The 19,389-nt window shown below is 37.6% G+C and overlaps 1 protein-coding gene across 2 annotated transcripts in view; it reads right to left on the bottom strand.

Annotated features, from left to right (window-relative positions):
* Positions 1-10,087: 10,087 nt before the first annotated feature.
* The window catches only part of LOC128228470 (sodium-dependent proline transporter-like), a 65,570-nt gene continuing 56,268 nt past the window's right edge, over positions 10,088-19,389 (bottom strand). For both annotated transcript variants that reach the window (XM_052939792.1, XM_052939793.1), the window contains exons 11-14: positions 13,328-13,427; positions 12,448-12,557; positions 11,837-11,992; positions 10,088-10,742 (exon numbers count right to left, since the gene is read on the bottom strand). In XM_052939792.1, coding sequence (XP_052795752.1) covers positions 10,575-10,742; positions 11,837-11,992; positions 12,448-12,557; positions 13,328-13,427 — 534 coding nt within the window. In that variant the 3' untranslated portion in view covers positions 10,088-10,574. The remainder of the gene's footprint in view (positions 10,743-11,836; positions 11,993-12,447; positions 12,558-13,327; positions 13,428-19,389) is intronic.

Here is a 19,389-nt window from a genome sequence, read left to right as displayed (position 1 = left end):
ACAAAGGATGTTGCGGTTGTAATTGATGCCGCTTTTAAAGTCACGTTGACAGCGGTCGTTGGCGAACAAGTTGGTGCTGCCGTAGGCTGAGTTATGGTAGTTTAAACACAGTATTGCTTTTTTTGTTGTTGTATGGTTATTATTAGTACATGAAGTAATGCTGTTTGTCAGGGTTGTAGTTGTAGTTGTTGGCGTGTGTGTTGTTATTGTCTGCTTCTTAATTGTTTTGTTTTGGAAAGCGGAATTTGTATGTGGATGAAATACGCGTAGTTGTAAAAATGATTGTAGTGGTATTAATGTCTGTAAGGTTGTTGTTGGTGTATGAATTGATTACGTACCGTAGTGTTGGTAGTTGTTAGCATTCTTGTGGTTGCTAAAATATCTAAATGTGGCCGTTGTTATACAAATGATTATGTCCCATCTTCTACTTGGGAAAGACGTACTGTTTGACACTTTTTCATTAATATGGAAATGCATGTAAAGGCGGAGCTGTTCTAATGGTTTAAGTAGTGGGTAGTGGGGGTGGGGGACAGGGTGGCGCAACCTACTCATAACCGCTCTAAATCTGTCAAGTGAAATAAAATCTAACAGAAATATAACATGTAAGCATATAACGCTGTATACCTTACTTTTTGGTCAAAACTTATACCTGAAGTAGCAATCAATCGCGGACCCCTTAACCTATAACGTGTATTTTTTTACCATTAATATTCACCCCATAAACTACAATATATCCAAAATCCCCAACAACCCCAATATTATAGTTAATGACTATTTTTATTATCCGTTGCAGATTTACCGGGGATGGATGGCTCTCAACCCTCCCCCAATTGACCGTCAAGGAAAGTAAAAGTTTATTTTTCTTTGTCAATATATCGGAGACGAAAAGTTCTAGAAAGCGCCAATTGACCAATTTTGACTAATGCTAGCTTACATTTTCTTTGGGGACTACCCCATCGTTCCCCATCCACCTTCGCCAACAATTTAAATCAAATCACTGATAGTGCTGAACGGCTCGAGCAATTATTCCTTCTATGCAATATCGCATGATAGCATGGTACTCACTCACACGCCTGCCCGTCCACACCCCCAACTTGCCGGCACACTCATCCGCCCATCACTCACTCACTCACCACACAAAACCCACTCACAACCCAACCCACCCACCATATTGATTCGGAGTATTCCATAAGCAGCAGAATAAAACGTACATCATAGCAAAAGGTGGTATTCAGATTCAACTATAATAGTGTGTTTTTCTAGTATGCCTATCAACTTTCATTTTAAGAGAATGTTAGCACAGTTGTAGTATATGATTTATTCCGATCATTAGCTTAAACAAAGAAAGTATAACAAATTATTTACAAGTGTACATATTCAGACCAATTATCCGTAACAGTACGATATGGATATAAGAATCATTAGAATGTTCATAAGCATATGACTTATGACATACACAGTGGTAGATATTTTTTGAATTTGTACACAAATACACAGCGATACAGAGGCAAATGACCCAGCATACCAGGAAGTTGAAGTCTGAACGCCATACTCAGGAAAATATGAGGCATGTATTTATAGATAATGACATATGGTAAGACATCGTCGGATACCCCCGATACATACTACGCTATGTATGAAGTTTAACGGAAGAAAGTACCGTGGTTGCCGACGATGATCGTAAGAATATGTATGTTCTTCCATCTAACATACAATGCTGCTGGGTATATTTCGACCATTTAGCTAATTTCACTGCAAAACCGCACTGTATTAATTCTGTATTGTATATTAGAATTCCCTCCACTGCAGTATTGTATTTATACAATTATTATTTTAAATTTATATTGTCAATGAGGTCAAACCAAGAACTGCAAGGAGTATTCCAGTTTATAGGAGTTTTCCCTTAATATTCGTGTTTTATACGTGTGTTTTACTGTTAATATACGCAAAATATTACATTCTCGTACATGAACTTATTTGTAAATAAAACAGTATTCGAGGTTTGTTTCACAGACTGAAATCGGGTTTTTTCCAGTATGGTGTTCAACTCCACATGGACTTGAATGTGTGTGGTCTATTACAAAAGTATTGAGGTAAAGCTCAAGCCTAACCATATCGATCTCGGTCAAAAGGGATGGGCGCGTGACAAATAGTTGTGCACGTCCCCTTCAACATTAATTCCACAACCTCTTGCATGGGCTACACACAGAAGTCATATACACACAGTAATGTTTACTTTTACGCAATTTTGCTGCTGTAATAAAAAAAAACACACGACCAATTGAATTTTCGATAGCAGGAAGCAGAAAAGTGTGTTATTTCCGTTTGCAATCTAAAGCAGAAATGATGTTTGTTTTTCCAATTATAACATATTCAGAGTGTTCTCGCATAAGGACAAACCTCTAACCCTCCACCTCCTCTTCCTCCTTCTCATCATCATCGTCATCAACAACATCATCATCATCATCATCAGCAGCAGCAGCAGCATCATCATCATCATCATCATCATCATCATCATCATCATCATCATCAACCATGTTTTTTTTGTATTTCAGTCAGCATATTTTTGTTTTGGTCTGGTGTTACGTTGCGCTTTGTAAAAAGTGGTAACATGGTATGGGTTTCAGAGCATAACGACATCACAAGCACCATCTGGTAAGCTGCTATAGCGACTTGTTTTTTTATGGTTTTATTGGATGGCATAAATAAAGTATTCCATGTAACCCTATATCCCGGCTGGTAACACACAAACGTAAATATTAGTTTAAATGTATTCTTGCATACCGGACGTGTGTTTCCGGTCATGTGACCAGTGCTGGAAAACCCCATCTTAAATACCCCATGTAAGATGAGTCACGCGCAACAACGCGCCACTTCTTATTTCATATTATTGTATGGTTTATGAAAAATATATTACGCCATTTTAATAAAGCGCAATCAAATATATTTGTTTGCAAGACTTTTAATAAAAAATGAAGATAAATAATCGTAATAATTTTTCTATCCTTACCAGAAACACATGATAGATACTTATATTACCTCATAGACCATTCATACGATTTTGCACTTGTCTTTGGTCTGTTTTTATTTTAAATTATGTCTGTCATCGTGTTAGCTTGTTCGTGCAAGTGGGTTATATTTTGTACACAACTTAGACAAATACTGTTTGAACCAAGGGTACACATGTGAAGAAATCACACACCATCTTTATTTAAAAGGTATATTTGACACTGAATCCCCAACTACAAACTGGATGGTAGTTGGATATTCGCAAAGTGGTCGAGTAGCTAAATATCAACAAAAAACATCTAACTACTATGTAGTTGATTATTCGAATTCCCAAATGGAAACTAGCAGGTAATTGATTATTCGAATAGCCCTCTACTAAATTATAGGCAGGTGGATACTCGAATCCCCAACTTCTAACTAGAGTGTTCCAATGTTTAATGAAAGGGAGATAACTACTTTTTATTTTGAAATTAAGGTACAGTATTTATCTTCAAAGTACTAACAGATGAAACAAAACGTCACATACAGGGTCTACTGTGGTGGATTAGTTCTGCCGAATCGTATTTTTTTGCAATTTTCGGCGAACATTTTAAAATGTATGAAGTGGCGCGGCGACAATGTGTTTCATTTCATACTGACTGGACTATTGGTGCATCTGGCGACCATATCCGAGAAGACAGTAGAACGTATTATAAGATTGCGGCTATCAGGGTAAACCCGCGTTAAAATTAATATTGGTGAAGGCAATGCGTATGAGGAAATGGCCCTTCCGTACTGTAATGTAGCAAGATGGGTTCTTTGTTCCAGTAAGGTAGAACGAGCGAATGCATCACTATAATACCAAGAGTCTACTACCAGAATCCACGGTGTCAAACTGCTGCAAGATAATGTACTGCACTGGTAACATAATATTTGCAACAACAACTCCAAATTTTACCACATCCAACATACATTCCAACCTTCTCGCCCAGTGACTGGTAGAATCCCCACGTCAAGTCGTGTATGCGCAGACGTCTTTGGTGATGTTCAGTGCCGTTGGGAGTGTCGTTTACCAGTGAATACCAAAGGAAGTGTTAACACACAGTTAAGTTATTTATCGACTACCAAAATAAAATAAAAACGCAAAAATCATAGAAGTAGTTATATCTACGAGGGTCATCCGTAAAGTTCGTAGACTTCGGTAGTTTCAAACACATCTTTTGATAGAAAAAAAGAAAAACACTGTTTCTCAATAATATTTTGTTGGTGCTATTTACATACAAAACACACACAGATATATTGACAAATAACAAATGTATCGTACATGAAACATAGCACATAAACAACTGTACGGAGCACTTTGTGTGACGTAATGACGTCAAGATCTAAAAAGCGTCAATATTTTTCAAAATATTCACCATTAGGCCACACCAAATTGATCTTTAGTTCCTCGGATTTTTGCCAAAAAAAAAAAATGGAGCGAGCGAGCGAAATAAAAATAAAAATATTTTTTTATTTTTTATCATTTTTCATAAAATATGAAGCGAGCGCAAGCGAAAAACATATTAAAAATGGACAAATTACACTTCAACCTATATTTAAACTCAAAATATCTGGTTCACAGGTAAAAAAATTGGAGCGATCGCATGAAAAAAATAAAAATATTTTTTTTACATTTTCAAAAAAACAGGTGCGGCGAATCCGAGGAACGAAAGATCAATTTGGTGTGGCCTTATGTGCTATACATTTCCGATGTCGCTTTATCCAAGTTTCATAAATATCTATGTACCAGTCACTGGAACATTTTTAACAAATGAGAGAACCTGTGTCTGAATGTCATTGATGTCTTCAAATCGTTTTCCCTTTAGCTGTGTTTAATCCGTTCCAGTCCAATGAAATCAATAGTCATAAAAGTCTCGTGTGCACGATGGGGTGGGGCAATGTCCTAGTGTAGAATCATGGACTCTTTGTCCGTCCCTGGCCTCTTCTTCCGGAACGCATGGACCAGATTCCGGCGGATGACCAGAAATCGCGATTTGAACGAATAATTATTGAAACAGTGAAAATAATATAGGTTTATTGTTCAATGTTAACTAAGCTTAAACCGATATAAAAGTCAAAGAAATTATTTAATATTATATGTTTATCATTGCCATTTTATTATGAGTACATTATCTTTACCGTTTGCGCGGGAAAGCAGCATACCCTTCCGGTCCATGAAAAAGATAAACATCGTTTTCTGAGCGGACTTGCTGACCCGGACCTTTTTAGGAGGGGGTGTGCCTGGTATCTTCCAAACCATGGATTGCCGTTCGGGATCGTAGTTATGAATTAATGTTTCATCACAGGTAATAATGCGATTTAAGATGTCCTCGCCATCACGCTCCCATGTATAAACGACATGGAAGCTGCAACACGTTGAGTGCGTTCTTCTTCTTTCAATAAACGAGGGACCCACCTCGCCGTAACCTTACTCTTGTTCAGCATATCAGTCAGTATGTGATTGGTACAGCTATGTCCAATGTCGGCTTCCTCCGCAATTTAAGATTATAAGTATCTTCCATGGCCGAGAGTGTAAGATTCATTCCGACCCGAGCGCAAGGATCGGGATGAACCTATCTTACACGAGCGGCTATGGTAGATGCTTTTTCTCCCACCTCAGTTAAACAGAATTAAATATAAATGTATTTTTTTGCCGGAACTCTTTTGTGCTTAGTGAAAATAATTGCGTACGGATATGCAATAATTCGTGGTTGTCATGGATATTCGCGCAGTGATTCAGAGTATGTAAATGGTCTGATCGGTCTTTAAATAGTTCTAAGAAGAGTGAAGCATTATTTCTTGAAAGGAGCGTGAAAACTGTTTTCTGGTGGCATTTGAAGCGAGAAATAATTAACTCGCGTTCTAGATATTGCCACCAGACAAGGTTTCCATGATGCGTTACAGACGACAGTCTTCAACAAGGGAGGTAATTACAATGTGGTGACCATTAAAAGAAGTTCCATACGGGCATTTTATCTTCGCCCGTGGGCAAGATAAGAATTTCTAGCATGGTTAAATTAATGGATCTACTTATCTGAGGTGGGAGAAACGGTCATCCGTCTGTCTTCCATCACGATTTGTCACACCATTTCTACCTTAGCGCCATCTACCACTGGTTTCCAGGTCGTTTGTGCAAGAGTCACTGTTGGCGTGTAGCTAGCATACGCAGTACTTAATTAATAGCCGTTCGTTGCTCCGTACGAATTAACGTCGCCATCCATAACGCTAAGCGTTGAAACTACAGTGCTACGTGTTTGCTACACAACAATTTCAATAAACCGGATATGACGTTGGAATTTGGCGGTAAACGTTATGAAAGTCTAATTTGACGTCATGTGAATTTTAAAGACAATGCCGTTATTTTTAATAGATATATTACGGGTTTACGGCGATGAATGTAACCAGCCTTTGTAAATTATTCAAAGTGCTCCGTAACGCCTGACACCCGTTGCCTAGGTAGCATGTATTTAAGTACATGTCAATGATATGCTGTATCCATCTCTGACTTGCAAATTCAAAGAAAATAATACAACCAAGACTAAGGAACCAGTTTATCCTTATTTCCTTATTCCTAATAGAGTTAAACTGTATTGAAATCGAACCTTTAATTATAAATATTTTTCGTCTGTTATAGTCTTATAGGGTCAGTCGTCGAAAAATTCTTTGCGTGTGAAATGTGCTTGATTCATTATAAAACATTATCAAAAGTTCAATCAGAGCTAAAACATTTATATCTATTTTAAAATGTGACATAAAATGTTCTGTTTTGCCGAAAGTTGTTTTTATTCAAAAGTGTAAGTCAAATAACTCTTTTAACAAGGTTTGAAAAAAAAAAACAATATGGAGGAACATTGCAGAAATTAAATAAGGCACAGAAATGGTGAAATTTCAACTTACTATTTCTTCACACTTTAAACAAAACCTTTTATGGGTTATTTGTCTGCACAAACAGTTAAAACGCATGTTCTATTTCGGCCTTTTTCGGTTCCAAAAGTGCTTTTGATATAGGGCTAATAAACCTTTTTGAGGGCGTTAACATCTGCAAAGGCCCGCAAAAATTGGTTTACTGCCCGTGTGAGTGGCAATTATTGCATACAATACACACCATGAGTAACTTTTGTGTTAAAAACAGCTGATTATGTCACGAAAATGCACAAAAAACAGTCAATATAACCTCCATAACAGGTACTTGTGTGACGTCACGAGCGATGTCATTGAAAAGGTTTTACGTTAAGCTCGATTAGGGCCGCAACATAACTCGACAGTTGCATTTTTGATTTGACACCATTATTTCGAAGTTCAGTCGATTGGAAAGTGTTTTTTTAGAAATTTAGTGGATTTCTTGGATTATTTACACACAATACCTATTGGGTAATCGATTGAAACCGATATATTACTACTTTAACATTTATATGTTTCGACAACTAATTTAAACCGGAAAAAAGTTAAATGTTCTGGATAAAATGTACAGCATCTTTAGCATCAGAGAAAAACAATATTTGAAAACTCTTTGTTCATTGCATACGACGTCATTGAATCATGTCCATATAAGTCGTTTGTTCTGAATAAAATCGACAGATATAACTCAAGTTGGAAGGAGTCAAGCGTATTAAACTTAATCTAGTGCTTTTAAAGCAAAAAAAAAATAATCAAAACAACTGCAGAAAGTAGTATCTAGTAAACACACCTCAGCTTGCCAGGAAAAGACAACTCAGAAGAAAATATGTAAATTATATGTGGTTTATTTTATTTTTCAGTATTTGTGTACGGCATTATAAGCTGAAATATGTTTTTGTGCAAAAGTTTGCATCGTTAACACACTTTCGACCAGAAACCTGGTCACCCAGCCTCCATTGTTATGATGCGGGCCCTGATTGCGCTAATGTAAAACAGAAAATCCGGTTATAACGGCACGTTAATTTACTGAATAATGCACGTTTTCTACCGATAACGCCCGGGTTTTTAACGCACCACGATAACGGACCGAACACACACATTTTATGCAATAATAAGGACTAAGGTAACATATCACTTATTCAAAAGCGAATATAGACGCAACCAACTAAGAAATTAAGGAACAGGAACGGTACCATTTCAAGAGCATGTCTTGAAAAAAGGGAACCACATTATCAACCATGAACGCGGAGGGGTGGGGAATTGAGTCCTACAACACATATATATGTACTTGATTTCACCATGTTTAAATTTTGTTGTGATAAAATGACTCTGATCTAGTATGTTTCGTAATAATAAAATGACACTAATCTTGTATTATTCGTTATACTAAACATATTACTGTTACCGGAACATAAAAAAACAAGAGTAAAATAGAATCGAAAAATGGCACTGATCGTGTATATTTCACTATAATAAAAGGTCCCAATCTGCCATATCTCGCAATATTAAAATGGCTATATCAACATGGCTCTGATCTTGTATGTTTCGTTAATATAAAATGGCTCTGGGCTTGAATTTTCAATTAGAAGTGGTTCTTATCTCGTATTCTGTTGGTATTTGGTGAATATATAATGGCTCTGATTTGGTATACTGTTGGTATTTGATGAATATGTAATGGCTCTGATCTTGTATACTGTTAGTATTTGATGAATATGTAATGGCTCTGATCTTGTATACTGTTGGTATTTGATGAATATGTAATGGCTCTGCTCTTGTATACTGTTAGTATTTGATGAATATGTAATGGCTCTGATCTTGTATACTGTTAGTATTTGATGAATATGTAATGGCTCTGATCTTGTATACTGTTAATATTTGATGAATACGTAATGGATCTGATCTTGTATACTGTTAGTATTTGATGAATACGTAATGGCTCTGATCTTGTATACTGTTAGTATTTGATGAATACGTAATGGCTCTGATCTTGTATACTGTTAGTATTTGGTGAATATATAATGGCTCTGATCTTGTATACTGTTAGTATTTGATGAATACGTAATGGCTCTGATCTTGTATACTGTTGGTATTTGATGAATACGTAATGGCTCTGATCTTGTATACTGTTGGTATTTGATGAATACATAATGGCTCTGATTTTGTATACTGTTGGTATTTGATGAATATGTAATGGCTCTGATCTTGTATACTGTTAGTATTTGATGAATATGTAATGGCTCTGATCTTGTATACTGTTAGTATTTGATGAATATGTAATGGCTCTGATCTTGTATACTGTTAGTATTTGATGAATATGTAATGGCTCTGATCTTGTATACTGTTAGTATTTGATGAATACGTAATGGCTCTGATCTTGTATACTGTTAGTATTTGGTGAATATATAATGGCTCTGATCTTGTATACTGTTAGTATTTGATGAATACGTAATGGCTCTGATCTTGTATACTGTTGGTATTTGATGAATACGTAATGGCTCTGATCTTGTATACTGTTGGTATTTGATGAATACATAATGGCTCTGATTTTGTATACTGTTGGTATTTGATGAATATGTAATGGCTCTGATCTTGTATACTGTTAGTATTTGATGAATATGTAATGGCTCTGATCTTGTATACTGTTAGTATTTGATGAATATGTAATGGCTCTGATCTTGTATACTGTTAGTATTTGATGAATATGTAATGGCTCTGATCTTGTATACTGTTAGTATTTGATGAATATGTAATGGCTCTGATCTTGTATACTGTTAGTATTTGGTGAATATATAATGGCTCTGATCTTGTATACTGTTAGTATTTGATGAATATGTAATGGCTCTGATCTTGTATACTGTTAGTATTTGATGAATATGTAATGGCTCTGATCTTGTATACTGTTAGTATTTGGTGAATATATAATGACTCTGATTTTGTATACTGTTAGTATTTGATGAATATGTAATGGCTCTGATCTTGTATAATTCGTATACTCGCCACTGGTACCGGAACATATAAACAAGAGTGAAAAAGAAAAAAATGGCTTTGATCTTGAAATGTCAAATGTCTCAGATTTTGTATATTTCCTTATAACTAACAAGTCAAAGATACCTGAACAAGATCAAAAACAAAAGTAAGACAGAGCAAATGTAACATGAAGTCCGAGTATAAAGATTTATTTGCAGAAAAATACAATTTGTGTATAAAAAACAATAAAATATATCTAAAAGAAGTGATAAAACAATGATATGTTAGGTAAAACTACATAAAATTCAACACACATCATATTGCTTTACTGAACATAAAGCAGGACTAAAGAAGTTATGAGTATGTTTCTTTCCTATTATGCAACTTTTTGTAGCATGTACAATTGAAGATAAAACCCGTTTCATAGTTCTGCGTTCTAAACATCAAAATATGTATTAATTCCCAGTTTTACTGTAAAGAATGTTCGCGAAAGTAAGTCCATTACACTTTTACTTTTGAAATTGAACATTATCAAGTCAAAGACTACTGTATGAGTGGTTTCCGAGTGAAGTCAGTCATGTTGGGTAGTAACGTGTATTATCAGTTGACTGTGACTTACATGGTAAGCATTTCTACTAGTAAGAACATTTAACTAAAGTCTATGGAGAAACAACACATTTTTACAACTTGTCGAACTCTGGGTATACTATAGCCCCGTTCTTTGTGTAAGCGGCCTCGGCCTCTGCATCACCAGATGGATCGTAACCATAGTTGTCGTTGTACTCGCCCGTTCGGTTCTCTTTCAGGCGCGGACCCCAATCAGGGCGTGGACGCATTGCGCTAGCCAACTGGAATATATCACAGAAAAGGTTATTTATATAAATGACGTTTTTTCCCAGAGGGAGAATGTGTGTAACCCTTCTTCAGAATGTCGGAAAGGAAAAGGAAGTGACGTCATACTTTGATATGGAGTATTCTTGTACATGTCACTTCCAACCATATTTGGTTTGGGACGTAGAATTTATGCTGCGATAAATCCTCTTAAGGCCAGTCGTAACCCTTATAACATAATGATATGAAAGGGTATTATAATGTTTATATTTTGATAAAAATGATACTCGATTCAGCCTTATTGTTGATAATGAGCGTGATATTGATAGCATGTTTCTATTACGTACTTCGAAAAACAACAACAACGTTTTGGTGATTTATAATCATTTGAACTTGAAAATTCAAAACATCATAGGTCTTGAATTTGAGTGGATTCAACAATTGAGTGTCAATTTAAATTAAAAAAAATCATTACCACTGAATCCTATTTGACAAATTATTTAATAACAAGGGGAGAATGTTGAACAGTCTTGGCTAGGAACACTATACGAAACAAACAATTATATCTGCAAGCTATTTAAGGTGTTTCTAATTGTTTCTTTCACATAAAATTAAATGTACTTAACCAAGGTATATATGGCACGAGTTATCCTATTAACATCATGACTGGTGCGACTAACGAACATTTCTACAATAATATAAAGTTCCACGCTACTGGAGTACTTTCGATTAATGAATCTAGAATACAACAATGTCCTGGCTCCAGTTTCTCGAAACTTTGTAAGTCCCTTATAACAGGATTAAGCTAAGCTCACTTTTTATATCTTGCAATAATTTGCGTAAGACTTACTTCTTTAAGAGTTTTAATGCTTAAGATGGGAACTATCTTTATGATTATCACAATAAACCAATTTATATTAATTAAATTCCGATTTAAGAATGTCCTTTGCCGTATTGAAATAAGCTACTTAAGCCTGTTAAGCTTAAGAAGTGTTAAGAAATTGGGGTCAGAACAGCTGTTCTAGGCTCTTTACCATAAACAAAATATACTGTTTAACAAATGTGTACACGATGTTTCCCTTCTCAGAATAGCGTAGAGAGTTTCACTCACCCCGCCAAACTTGACGATACCGAAGATGACGCCGATGACGACGCATAGAATTGGAAGCACAGCCAGACACCAGCCGATTCCCTCGGCCCAGGGCGGGAACGTGTACTCCCCGTAGTAGGCCGCCGTGTAGTTTACACCCGACATCACCACGATGAACTGGAGTAGTAATATAGTTATTGACTGATGATGACATGTATTCACAGTTTTATGGACCAAATGAATCGATATGATTTTGAAATAAAACCTCATCTTATTTTATATCAACATGCAACGAGAATTACATCACGTAATGGTACGCATGATGCTTCTTTATTTTGTCAGTAAATGCAAATTTCATAGTTCTTCATGTGGCAGCCTTTCGTAAATTGGGTTTGGGTGAACTTATCTTACACGAGCGACCATGGTAGATGCCTTTTCTTCCTCCTCAGTTCAACAAAATATAGTAAAAATGTATTTTTTTCGCTGGAACTCTTTTGGGCGTAGAAAATAAAAAGTAGTTCCATATGAGTACTTTTATAATCTTTCCCCTTGGCCAAGGTAAAGATATCCAGCATGGCTAAATATTTGGATCTACTTATCTGGGGAGGGAGAAAGTTGCCTATAACACTTACAATGATAGCGACGGGCGTGATGACGCACCACAGGGGGACGTAGTAGAACCAGAATATCATCGGGCGGTGACCCAACATCATCTCAATGTCCTTCATAAACTTCCTGATACCTGAAACATCATACGTGGTACAATTAGGTGATATAGTTAAACTGGATATAGATCGATTTGATAAACAAATAGTTTTGTCCTGGCAACATAAAAATAATATCTTTTATCAAAAACTTCCTCATTGCTATAGGACACACCATGTATATCGTGTACTGTAAGAGCATGCTTTTGATTCTATAAAGGTTTAGACGAAATGGCAGAGGTTTGTTTTCGCTAGAACTACGCAGAAATATTTATGTTCCTAAAAGTGACCGCCTTTACCTTATTGATTTAGCGCAGTGATAGAAAGATAATTATTTGTTTCAGTGTAAGATCACAATTTAGTTTTGGTGTTCACGAGGTGAAAAATATTGCGATCTTACATTGAAACGAGCAATCTTTCTGATAATTATATGACTAAACAGATTTAAAAAAAGCAGTTTGGAAATGTTATTTTTGTCTCAGAAAAGCGCGACATGTAGTAATTAAACGTATCATAATTTTAGATTGGACTTTACAGTTATTTCACAGCCCACTGCGCGATGACGTTTGATTATTTAAGTGAGAGTGGGTTATTAATTTCAAAACAGAAAAATATCAACTTTAAATGACATTGTTTGGTCGTTCTTAATAAATCATCGGAAAGCTGTAATAATACATCGTACAAGGTGCAAGATAACCAAACTGTTATGATTGTCTGAAACACATACACGGAATAAGCCAAATATCACTGCTTTTAGGAGTATATCTGTACAATACCCTAAACAATCAAGAATGCTTCCAATAATTACCATAGAACCAGCAGACGGCGACGAGCTCAAAAAGGGAGATCAACATGAGGTTGTAAGAACCCGAGTACCAGTCGAACATGGTCAACACAAGGATACCGCCCTGAAATAGTCATGGTGATGTTTGTTAAATAATATATCTTGAAACCATATTGCGGTCCCTAAATTATCATGCGGGCCGCGGGCCATACATAAGTTATCATAACTTTAATGAGTACGACGCCCTATGTTGGAAATACATTAGTCATTATAGGTTTACTGAGGGCGAAGCCCATGTAGGAAATATATTAGTCCTCATAGGTTTTCTGAGGGCGAAGCCCATGTAGGAAATACATTAGTCCTCATAGGTTTACTGAGGGCGAAGCCAATGTAGGAAATACATTAGTCATTATAGGTTTACTGAGGGCGAACCCCATGTAGGAAATATATTAGTCATCATAGGTTTTCTGAGGGCGAACCCCATGTAGGAAATATATTAGTCATCATAGGTTTTCTGAGGGCGAAGCCAATGTACGAAATACATTAGTCCTCATAGGTTTTCTGAGGGCGAAGCCAATGTAGGAAATACATCAGTCATTATAGGTTTACTGAGGGCGAACCCCATGTAGGAAATATATTAGTCATCATAGGTTTTCTGAGGGCGAAGCCAATGTACGAAATACATTAGTCATCATAGGTTTTCGGAGGGCGAAGCCCATGTAGGAAATACATTAGTCATCATAGGTTTTCTGAGGGCGAAGCCAATGTAGGAAATACATTAGTCATTATTGGTTTACTGAGGGCGAAGCCCATGTAGGAAATATATTAGTCATCATAGGTTTACTGAGGGCGAAGCCAATGTACGAAATACATTAGTCATTATAGGTTTACTGAGGGCGAAGCCAATGTAGAAAATATATTAGTCATCATAGGTTTTCTGAGGGCGAAGCCCATGTAGGAAATATATTAGTCATCATAGGTTTACTGAGGGTGAAGCCGATGTAGGAAATATATTAGTCATCATAGGTTTACTGAGGGTGAAGCCAATATAAGAAATACATTAGTCATCATAGGTTTACTGAGGGCGAAGCCAATGTACGAAATACATTAGTCATCATAGGTTTACTGAGGGCGAAGCCAATGTACGAAATACATTAGTCATCATAGGTTTACAGAGGGCGAAGCCCATGTAGGAAATACATTAGTCATCATAGGTTTACTGAGGGCGAAGCCAATGTACGAAATACATTAGTCATCATAGGTTTTCTGAGGGCGAAGCCAATGTACGAAATACATTAGTCATCATAGGTTTACTGAGGGCGAAGCCCATGTAGGAAATACATTAGTCATCATAGGTTTACTGAGGGCGAAGCCAATGTACGAAATACATTAGTCATCATAGGTTTACTGAGGGCGAAGCCCATGTAGGAAATACATTAGTCATCATAGGTTTACTGAGGGCGAAGCCAATGTACGAAATACATTAGTCATCATAGGTTTACTGAGGGTGAAGCCAATATAAGAAATACATTAGTCATCATAGGTTTACTGAGGGCGAAGCCATGTAGAAATACATTAGTCATCATAGGTTTACTGAGGGCGAAGCCAATGTACGAATACATTAGTATCATGAAGCCGTAAATACATTAGTCATCATAGGTTTACTGAGGGCGAAGCCCATGTAGGAAATACATTAGTCATCATAGGTTTACTGAGGGCGAAGCCAATGTACGAAATACATTAGTCATCATAGGTTTACTGAGGGCGAAGCCCATGTAGGAAATACATTAGTCATCATAGGCTTACTGAGGGCGAAGCCAATGTACGAAATACATTAGTCATCATAGGTTTACTGAGGGCGAAGCCAATATAGGAAATACATTAGGAATTATAGGTTTACTGAGGGCGAAGCCAATGTAGGAAATATATTAGTCATCATAGGTTTTCTGAGGGCGAAGCCCATGTAGGAAATATATTAGTCATCATAGGTTTACTGAGGGTGAAGCCAATGTAGGAAATATATTAGTCATCATAGGTTTACTGAGGGTGAAGCCAATGTACGAAATACATTAGTCATCATAGGTTTACTGAGGGCGAAGCCCATGTAGGAAATACATTAGTCATCATAGGTTTACTGAGGGCGAAGACAATGTACGAAATACATTAGTCATCATAGGTTTACTGAGGGCGAAGCCAATGTACGAAAATCATTAGTCATCATAGGTTTACTGAGGACGAAGCCAATGTACGAAATACATTAGTCATCATAGGTTTACTGAGGGCGAAGCCAATGTACGAAATACATTAGTCATCATAGGTTTTTACTGAGGGCGAAGCCATGTAGGTTTACTGAGGGCGAAGCCAATGTACGAAATACATTAGTCATCATAGGTTTTCTGAGGGCGAAGCCAATGTACGAAATACATTAGTCATCATAGGTTTTCTGAGGGCGAAGCCAATATAGGAAATACATTAGGAATTATAGGTTTACTGAGGGCGAAGCCAATGTAGGAAATATATTAGTCATCATAGGTTTTCTGAGGGCGAAGCCCATGTAGGAAATATATTAGTCATCATAGGTTTACTGAGGGTGAAGCCAATGTAGGAAATATATTAGTCATCATAGGTTTACTGAGGGTAAGCCAATGTACGAAATACATTAGTCATCATAGGTTTACTGAGGGCGAAGCCATGTAGGAAATACATTAGTCATCATAGGTTTACTGAGGGCGAAGCCAATGTACGAAATACATTAGTCATCATAGGTTTACTGAGGGCGAAGCCAATGTACGAAAAACATTAGTCATCATAGGTTTACTGAGGACGAAGCCAATGTACGAAATACATTAGTCATCATAGGTTTACTGAGGGCGAAGCCAATGTACGAAATACATTAGTCATCATAGGTTTACTGAGGGCGAAGCCCATGTAGGTTTACTGAGGGCGAAGCCAATGTACGAAATACATTAGTCATCATAGGTTTTCTGAGGGCGAAGCCAATGTACGAAATACATTAGTCATCATAGGTTTTCTGAGGGCGAAGCCAATGTACGAAATACATTAGTCATCATAGGTTTTCTGAGGGCGAAGCCAATGTACGAAATACATTAGTCATCATAGGTTTTCTGAGGGCGAAGCCAATGTACGAAATACATTAGTCATCATAGGTTTTCTGAGGGCGAAGCCAATGTACGAAATACATTAGTCATCATAGGTTTTCTGAGGGCGAAGCCAATGTAGGAAATACATTAGTCATCATAGGTTTTCTGAAGGTGAAGCCAATGTACGAAATACATTAGTCATCATAGGTTTACTGATGGCGAAGCCAATGTACGAAATACATTAGTCATCATAGGTTTACTGATGGCGAAGCCAATGTACGAAATACATTAGTCATCATAGGTTTTCGGAGGGCCAAGCCAATGTACTGAATATATTAGTCATCATAGGTTTTCGGAGGGCGAAGCCAATGTACGAAATACATTAGTCATCATAGGTTTTCTGAGGGCGGAGCCAATGTACGAAATACATTAGTCATCATAGGTTTTCTCAGGGCGAAGCAAATGTACGAAATACATTAGTCATCATAGGTTTTCTGAGGGCGAAGCCAATGTACGAAATACATAAGTCATCATAGGTTTACTGAGGGCGAAGCCCATGTACGAAATACATTAGTCATCATAGGTTTACTGAGGGCGAAGCCCATGTACGAAATACATTAGTCATCATAGGTTTACTGAGGGCGAAGCCAATGTACGAAATACATTAGTCATCATAGGTTTTCTGAGGGCGAAGCCAATATACGAAATACATTAGTCATCATAGGTTTTCTGAGGGCGAAGCCAATGTACAAAATACATTAGTCATCATAGGTTTTATGAGGGCGAAGCCCATGTACGAAATAAATTAGTCATCATAGGTTTTCTGAGGGCGAAGCCAATGTAGGAAGTATATTAGTCATCATAGGTTTACTGAGGGCAAACCGCATTTAGGAAGTATATTAGTCGTCATAGGTTTTCTGAGGGCGAAGCCAATGTACGAAATACATTAGTCATCATAGGTTTACTGAGGGCGAACCCCATTTAGGAAGTATATTAGTCGTCATAGGTTTTCTGAGGGCGAAGCCAATGTACGAAATACATTAGTCATCATAGGTTTTCTGAGGGCGAAGCCAATGTACGAAATACATTAGTCATCATAGGTTTACTGAGGGCGAAGCCAATGTACGAAATACATTAGTCATCATAGGTTTACTGGGGGCGAAGCCAATGTACGAAATACATTAGTCATCATAGGTTTTCTGAGGGCGAAGCCAATGTACGAAATACATTAGTCATCATAGGTTTTCTGAGGGCGAAGCCAATGTACGAAATATATTAGTCATCATAGGTTTTCTGAGGGCGAAGCCAATGTACGAAATACATTAGTCATCATAGGTTTACTGAGGGCGATGCCAATGTACGAAATACATTAGTCATCATAGGTTTACTGAGGGCGAAGCCAATGTACGAAATACATTAGTCATCATAGGTTTACTGAGGGCGAAGCCAATGTACGAAAAACATAAGTCATCATAGGTTTACTGAGGGCGAAGCCAATGTACGAAATACATTAGTCATTATAGGTTTACTGAGGGTAAAGCCCTTGTACGAAATACATTAGTCATCATAGGTTTTCTGAGGGCGAAGCCAATGTAGGAAATACCTTAGTCATCATAGGTTTTCTGAGGGCGAAGCCAATGTAGGAACTATATTAGTCATCATAGGTTTTCTGAGGGCGAAGCCCATGTAGGAAATATATTAGTCATCATAGGTTTTCTGAGGGCGAAGCCCATGTAGGAAATATATTAGTCATCATAGATTTCTGAGGGCGAAGCCCATGTAGGAAATATATATTAGTCATCATAGGTTTTCTTAGGGCGAAGCCCATGTAGGAAATACATAAGTCATCATAGGGTTATTGAGAACGAGGCCCTACGTGGGCCATACATAAGATAGTATGGGTTTACTGAGGACGAAGCCCTATGTGGGCCATACATTAAATATTATGGGTTTACTCAGTGCGAAGCCCTATATGGGCCATACATAAGATATTATGGGTTAACTGAGGGCGAAGCCCTACGTGGGCCAAACATTAGATATTATGCGTTTACTGAGTGCGAAGCCCAACGTGGGCCATACTTAAGATAGTATGGGTTTACTGAGGACGAAGCCCTACGTGGGCCATACATTAGATATTATGGGATTACTGAGTGCGAAGCCCTACGTGGGCCATACATTAGATATTATGGGTTTACTGTGGACGAAGCCCTACGTGGGCCATACATTAGATATTATGGGTTTACTCAGAGCGAAGCCCTACGTGGGCCATACATAAGATAATATGGGTTTACCGAGGACGAAGCCCTACGTGGGCCATACATTAGATATTATGGGATTGAGTGCGAAGCCCTACGTGGGCCATACATTAGATATTATGAGTTTACTGAGTGCGAAGCCCTACGTGGGCCATACATTAGAAAGTATGGGTTTACTTAGTGCGAAGCCCTACGTGGGCCATACATTAGATATTATGCGTTTACTGAGTGCGAAGCCCTACGTGGGACATACATAAGATAGTATGGGTTTACTGAGTGCGAAGCCCTACCTGGGCCATACATAAGATAGTATGGGTTTACTGAGTGCGAAGCCCTACGTGGGCCATACATAAGATAGTATGGGTTTACTGAAGGCGAAGCCCTACGTGGGCCATATATTAGAAAGTATGGGTTTACTGAGTGCGAAGCCCTACGTGGGCCATACATAAGATAGTATGGGTTTACTGAAGGCGAAGCCCTACGTGGGCCATATATTAGATAGTATGGGTTTACTGAAGGCGAAGCCCTACGTGGGCCATACATAAGATAGTATGGGTTTACTGAAGGCGAAGCCCTACGTGGGCCATATATTAGATAGTAGGGGTTTACTGAAGGCGAAGCCCTACGTGGGCCATATATTAGATAGTATGGGTTTACTGAAGGCGAAGCCCTACGTGGGCCATACATAAGATAGTATTGGTTTACTGAAGGCGAAGCCCTACGTGGGCCA

The sequence above is a fragment of the Mya arenaria genome, chromosome 3 (genome assembly GCF_026914265.1).
Source record: "Mya arenaria isolate MELC-2E11 chromosome 3, ASM2691426v1".
In the NCBI taxonomy this organism is placed as follows: domain Eukaryota; kingdom Metazoa; phylum Mollusca; class Bivalvia; order Myida; family Myidae; genus Mya; species Mya arenaria.
The sequence above is the reverse complement of the archived record's forward strand: the minus strand, read 5'-3'. Positions and strand labels throughout refer to the sequence as shown.